The 7,367-nt window shown below is 37.6% G+C and overlaps 1 protein-coding gene across 1 annotated transcript in view; it reads right to left on the bottom strand.

Moving 5' to 3' along the window:
• Positions 1-6,001: 6,001 nt before the first annotated feature.
• TMEM207 (transmembrane protein 207) overlaps positions 6,002-7,367 on the bottom strand; it is an 18,034-nt gene continuing 16,668 nt past the window's right edge. The window contains exon 5 of the mRNA XM_029938656.1: positions 6,002-6,327. Coding sequence (XP_029794516.1) covers positions 6,191-6,327 — 137 coding nt within the window. The 3' untranslated portion in view covers positions 6,002-6,190. The remainder of the gene's footprint in view (positions 6,328-7,367) is intronic.

Below are 7,367 nucleotides of genomic sequence, written 5' to 3'. Positions count from 1 at the left end.
CTGTATAGAGTTATTTTGAACAAAATCACAAAGCAAAATGAATTTAAAAGCAAAAGATTCCTTTGGAACGTATATTATATTTTCTTTTTTGTTGTTGGTCTGATTTTTAAAAAATCATTCTCTATCTAAAGTGGGGTCTCATCGCCAACACATTTTCATTGTCTCATTTTCTCGTATACCATACTGAGTATTTCACGTTTTGCCTTAGATATAATATTGTGCTAGAGTTTCATTTCATTGTCCACATGAATGCTGTTCAGCTCTATCCCAACTCTATTTCATTTCCATGAAAGATACTGAACTTTGAAATTGTCTTTTATAAAAGTTGTGGTCCTAGCACAAATGAAAAAAATCTGGAACTACAAAACTGGAAATGAGGTGAGTCTGGGTAGCTCAGTCAGTTAAGTGTCCAACTTCAACTCAGGTCATGATCTTATGGTTTGTGAGTTCAAGCCCCACATGGGGCTCTGGGCTGACAGCTCAGAGCCTGCAGCCTGCTTTGGATTCTGTGCCTCCCTCTCTCTCTGACCCTCCCCCACCCCACCCCTACCCCTCCAGAGAGAGTGTTCTGTCTCTCTCTCAAAAATAAACATCAAAAAAAATTAAAAAACCAAAAAACTAGAAATGAAAGGGGAACTTGTGGTGAGGTAAAAAAGAAATAGGCGGGACCTCTAGGGTCCGTGCTGTAGATGCTGCACGTCACGTAAGCATCGTGTGCGTAAGTTAGCCCACCTTTGTGGGCAACTCAAACGCACAGGTCTCATCTCATAAGTAAAGGTACATTTCAGATTTTCTAGACTTGATGGCAAGTGCCTTTCTTACCTGATGCTCTGCTTCATTGTAAGCAAGATGAGCTGAGGTAATATATCCCTCTTTGCAACTTTGAACGTCATGATTATTCTATTCTGCTTGGGTCTGTCAAAAATCTGATATTAATAGTAACCCAGCATCATGGTTTTATCTAGCCATTAAATCAAATCTAGCACTGGTTAGAATCATAGGTAAGCTTTCATGCCCTCTGCTGGATGTTCAAAGAAAAAGCTGTACCCTTTAGCAGTAAGAAAACCTCTTTATACACACACACACACACACACACACACACACACACACACACACACACACACATATATATGAATGCTCTTTAACAGAAGATGGAAACGCTCTAGTCCTATTAGAATTAGAATTTGAGAGGCACCTGGTGACTCAGTCAGTTAAGCGTCTGCCTTCGGCTGAGGTCAGTATCCCCCAGTTGGTGAGTTTGAGCCCCTCATCAAGCTCTTTGCTGTCAGCACAGAGCCTGTTTCAGATCCTCTGCCCTCTCCCTCACTCTCTGCCCCTGCTCCACTCACTTTCTCTCTCTTAAAAATAAATAAATAAACTTAAAAATTAAAAAAAAAAGAATTTAAACCTGAGACACCAGGTTAAATCAGATTTTTAAATGGGCATGGAGGAGGACACTTGTTGGGATGGGCATTGGGTGTTGTATGGAAGCAATGAATCATGGGAATCTACTGTCAAAACCTAAAGGACACTGTAAACACTGTATGTTAGCCAACGTGACAATAAATTATATTTAAAAATAAGTAAATAAAATAGGTAGAATTTTAAAAATTTATTGGCAAACTAAGATGCAAGTAAAGATTTTCAGAAATGAGGTGACAGAAAAAACACAGGTTTATCATTTTAAATTTCTTTTTAAAATGTTACGATAATCATATCACCCAAATAAGTTTTATTATTTTCAGTAGTTTTCATTGGACCATAACGAGCATCTGTCTGCTAGAACGTCTAAGTCTCTGTCCAGAGATCAGAGCAAAGTAGTGGAAACTCTAGTATCATTAAAAATCATACTAAGTTTGGTGGAAAAAATGCATCCAGAATTTTGTACAATAATTAACATATAATAGTCATTTAGTATGTTTTTTAGAATTGAAATGAATTTTAGAATTAAGAAGAATTAAGTGAAAATGTAGTCTGGGATCTCTGATCAGAGATCTTTGCCAAAAAATTTTTATGGAAAAAAACCATTTTTCTACCAGCCCTACTCAACTGCCCACACCCTAACCCCACACTTTCTTCCATACCCCCCCAAAACCAATCAGCCAACTACATGCCAAACGTGTGCTTTGGTTAGGGTGGCCCTGACACATAAATTCAAGTCACAAAAATAAATTCCGATCACTTCAGCCGTACTGTCATTAATGTCTTTGGCAAACTTCAGACGCTGAATCATTAGCCTGGTTTCCAGATGTGCTTATTCTTTTCTAGGTATCAATATAGCCACTGCCTGTTCTATACCTGGGATAAATTTTAACCTATAAAGTTCATAAGATATGAACAAAAATTCCCTTGCATCACTTATTTGAGATAAACTTAAATATAACCCATTTTCTCTGATGTTTATTTTTGTAGCCACTTCTGAAGTTAGAGTATCATTGTGGAAGAATACCTGGAACAGGAATTGAGAAATCAAAATGCCTAGTCTTTACTATTGTCTCCCAGGCTAATTAGCTACACATCTTGGGCAAGTCATTTACCTTCCAGAACCCACAATTTTGAATTTGTTAAATGAAGGCAGTGACATATATCTATATCTATCTATCTAGATAGATAGAGAGAGAGAGATAGAGAGATAGAGATATGTAGATATGTAGATGTAAATATACACACACAGAGAGAATTAAAGTAACACACATATTTAGTTTTAAAAATCAAATAATGCCATACGCTTATGATAAAAATCAGCCCTTCTCCAAATCCTATCTCTTGAGGCAATAATTTTCAACTCATTTCAGCATTCGGCTTCAGATACTTATGACCTAATTTCCAAATGATGTACTTTTACCATCATTGCTTTCTTTTACTTTTAGATATTATTCACTGACTTCCCACGATCTGACTACAATTTATTTTTCTTATTAAATCCTGCCCCCTTTCCTCAATCACACTTCTCCCTCTTCCTAGCCTGTCGATATGACTAATGTTCAATGTAAAACTCAATATTAATTATTTACATTGTTCATAGCTTAGCCATTTCAGGGGCTGGGGTTAATCCAACCTCTCTTTCTCACAGATCTAAATTGCCTTGTCTTTTCAATCCCTTCACTTTCCATTTTCCAATCATTAATCTATCACCACATTTTCATTACGTAGTTTTTCCTTTATCATCCTGCACTATTTGCTGTCATGTTCTGACTGGAACTGGCTCTTCTATTGGTTGCTTAATACTATCTTCCTGTAGATCATATTCATGATAATTTCCAGAATTCTCTTCACCTCTCTTACCTCTCATTCTTGGGCACTTCTACATTGTTACAGCATGAATTTGCTTCATTATTCTCAATTTCTTCCCTGAAGACACTTAGCAAAGTGGATAAACTTGAAACCTCAGTGAATTATGATGTCTCCATCTGTATCCATCTCAGACTTCTTTCAGGGTACTAAAACCTTGTTGTCCGTCTTCTTTGTCATCTTCTTGCCACTCTTTATTCTTGTGAATTAATAACATTTTTATTCCTTTACTGTAATCTTAGTGGATTTCAGAAGGAATTGGATATGTTTAATCTACCATGAATACCTTGAAGTTAGGAATCGCTCGGTCACAAAATCATCATGAGAATAAAATCTGAAAGCAATGTGTACACCTTAAACCCTGCACACCTACCTGGGATTGTTAGAGTACATGCACACAAGTTTTTCTGGGCTTCTTTCATCAGTAGATACTAATGAGATTATTTGGCAGCACTAAGCCAGCTGTCCTTGGCTCTTATCCACATTCACTATCAGAAAGCCTTGTCCCCATCACATCTCACCCTGTTATTTTTGGGACTTTCCAGAACTAGGTAACATTGCTTACAAAATGTGTTTGAATACATACTAATTACCAGACTCCTTTAGACCCTTGGATATAAATTATTGAATAATGCAAAAGTCCCTTCCACATGGATTTACATTCTATCAAGGGAAGATGAATACAGATAATAAATAGAATTCAAATATGTAGTAGAGTAGATGAAAGATGCTTTGGAAAAAGTATATCTGAGACAGAGAATTGGAAGTGCCAGGGTTGGGAAAGGTTTCAATTTAGAGTACTCAGAGGCACCTGGGTGGCTCATTGGTTAAGCATCTGACTCTTCACTTTGACTCAGGTCATGACCTTGCAGTTACTGGGTTCGAGCCCCACATCATGCTCTGTACTGACAGTGTGGATCCTGCTTCTGATTCTCTCTGTCCTCCTCTCTCTTTGCTCCTCCCCTGCTCTCTCTCAAAATAAATAAATAAACTTAAGAAAAACTTTAAATTATGAAAAAAGCAGTAGAATAATCAGGGTGGCTTTCATGAAGAAGGTGATATTGGGACAAAAAGACTTAGAGGAAGTGGAAGGGCCAAATAATGTCACTGTCTGGGGGAAGAGTATTGCAGGCAAAAGAAACAGTGAGTACCAGGGTGCCTAACAGAAAGATGCAGGAAGGTTAGCACCTGATGGGTCTGATAACAGTGTTCCTGGGGCAAATGAGGAAGGGCACGACTCATAGAAGACTAAGGAGGGTATTGGTCCTACAGGGTCATGAGGCAAGGACGTTGGCATTCTTTCTGAGTGAGATGGAGTGTCATTGGAGTTTAGTTAAGGGGCATGATCTTCTTTAGGTTCTGTAAAGATTACTCTAGCTACTGTGTTGGAAATATAATATAGAAGAGCAGTCTGGGAGTAAAAGGACCAACTGAGATGCTATTACAGTCATCTAGGCAAAAACCAATAGGGACTGGCTTACAACAGAAGTGCAGTATAAACTGTTTAGAATCTAGCCTTATTTTGAAGTTAGAGCTGAGCCAAGCCATTATTTTCTTTTTTTAATATAACATCAAACAAAAACTTTTTAATTAATTTATTTATTTTGAGAGAGAGCATGAATGGGATGGGGCAGAGAGAGAAGGAGAGAGGATTCCAAGCAGGCTCTAATGTGGGGCTCAAATTCATGAACCATGAGATCATGACCTTAGGTGAGGTCAAGAATCAGTTTCTTAACTGACAGAGTGACCCAGGTGCCCCCAAGAGCCAAGTAATTTTCTCTCAACATGGATACAGGAAATGATACAAAGAGAAGACTCAAGAATGTCTCCACGTTCTTAGGTCTGAGCAACTGGGTATTTGCTGTTACCATCAATTGAGATAAGGGAGGTTTGGATAAACAAATTTGGGAAAAGATTAGGAAATGCATTTAGTCAAGTTATATTTAAGGGGTATATTGGATGAATAAGTAGAGATATCAATTGTTTTGTTCAACAAATTTATCATCTGATGACGATTGGGCTTCTGGCATGGATTTTTTTTCTGACCCCCATTGCTCATGGCCACCACAAAAATGCCAGTTAAAATGTTCCATTGCAACTTCTGTTGCCAGGGTTCTCAATGAGAGCATTAATATCTATGCCAGAGGTTCTTATCATAGTTCCCCAAGAAATGCCAAGTCTCCAGACAGCAGAGAAATGCTGTGGGTTCTAGAGTCCATATCTACTCATACAAGATGGGAGTTTTCTCTTTCTCCACACTGTGCTATTACATATGCCCACAGCTTAGGTAGAGTCCTTCAGCTTCTATCTACACCTTCTTTCTCCTCAGGCTGCAACAGGCAACTCTTTGAACTGGACTTTTAATCTTCCTCTTCATTCGTCCTTCACCCTTCGACTCTGAGTGTCCCTTGTTCCCTAGTGTCGCCTTTTACTCTAATTCAAATATTCTCATTCTGGTCTAGGTCTGCCACATCTGAATATATGCTTGGGTCATTGTAAAATGATGATAATTCTTATTAATTCCATACTAGGGGAGAGGTCAGATTAAAACAGAGATAATAAGGCCAGGAAAGCTGTGATGTGTACCTAGAGTGAAATCCCAAACTTAATGAAGACCCACTCCATTCCTTAATTACTATCTGAATACTGAAGGAGTACATTGACTTGATCGCGTAGCACAACATATAACACAGCAATGACACACTAAAAGTCTACCAATTGACACCGAAATATCTTCTCGACCAAAATTCTTTCTCTGTATTCATCCTTCTGTCTATTTGTCTTTTTTCAGGCTATATTAATTGATTTCTGGGAATTCCCACTAAATAAAAGAATTTTTCCTAAATTTGATGTTTTAGAATGAAAACTATTTCTGATGTTTCCAGTTGATGATCCAGAGCTAAAATCGGCTTGATTTCAGAGTTTCTTCATATGGAGGTGGGGGCCCTAATGTGCCAAAACATGGAGCCGGGTACAGTTCAGGGTTTTGAGTTTGAAAGTGAATTCCAACAGGGGGATTCACAGCCACTTCTGTGCCTGGAAAGAGAAAAATGGAGACTTGGAATCTTTCTAGTCAGCATAAAATAGAAGTACATGAACTGTCTAATAAAATCTGGCATTTCTTGGATCACTGGAGCAACAGAAAATTATTTGTACCCTTCAGAAAAAATGTACAACCGTCTCACTCTCTGCAGTGATAATTTAGAGACTATTGCAAGAAAATTTTCTCTCATAAGCAGATTATATCAACATCAACGAACCCATCAAGAAGCATTTACAATTTAGCAGCTGAAAGTAAGAGGGATGCCCTTTTTGGTAGATTAGAAGATAAGATTCCTGTAAATACTAATGATATTTTAGTTAATGTTTCCTTCATGGGAAATGCAAATTTCAATAGAAATATTTAAATATAATGTCTGAATTTCATTATTTTATATGTATGCTCTTCAAACTATAACTAATGTAATTAATTAAACATTTCTCTATGAAAAATAGTAAAAATGTTAACTTGTGCAAAGTTTGCACTTAAAGTACACACACACAATAAAGAAAAAGCATTATGAAATTTTTGAAAAATGCTTCAAAGTCAAAATTTTGACTTTCATTATTATTTTTAATTTTTTATGTTTATTTTATTTTAGAGAGAGAGGACAGAGCATGAGTGGGGGTGTGGCAGAAAGGAAGAGGGAAGGAGACACAGAATCTGAAACAGGCTCCAGGCTCTGAGCTGTAGGCACAGATCCTGACTAGAGAGTGGGGGTGGGGGATGGGGAGAAGGAGGACTCAAACTCAGGAACCCTGAGATCATAACCTGAGCCGAAGTTGGAAGTTTAACCGATTGAGCCACCCAGGCATCCCAAAATTTCGACTTTTAGATCATGCACACTAGACACCATTACATATCAAAAACAAACATTTTCTTCCTCAAACAGGTCACCTTGAGAGATGAACTTATTTCAGTACCTCTTTTGGAAATCTCCAAATAGTATTCCCTTGAAAGACTGTTACTGCTTTTGAGTTACAACAAGAACCAACAGTAATATTTCATAACCACATCTCTCGTTTTCCCTTTATAT

Source organism: Suricata suricatta, chromosome 5, assembly GCF_006229205.1.
Source record: "Suricata suricatta isolate VVHF042 chromosome 5, meerkat_22Aug2017_6uvM2_HiC, whole genome shotgun sequence".
Taxonomy (NCBI): domain Eukaryota; kingdom Metazoa; phylum Chordata; class Mammalia; order Carnivora; family Herpestidae; genus Suricata; species Suricata suricatta.
Note: the sequence above shows the minus strand (reverse complement) of the source record. Positions and strands in the feature narration are given on the sequence as shown.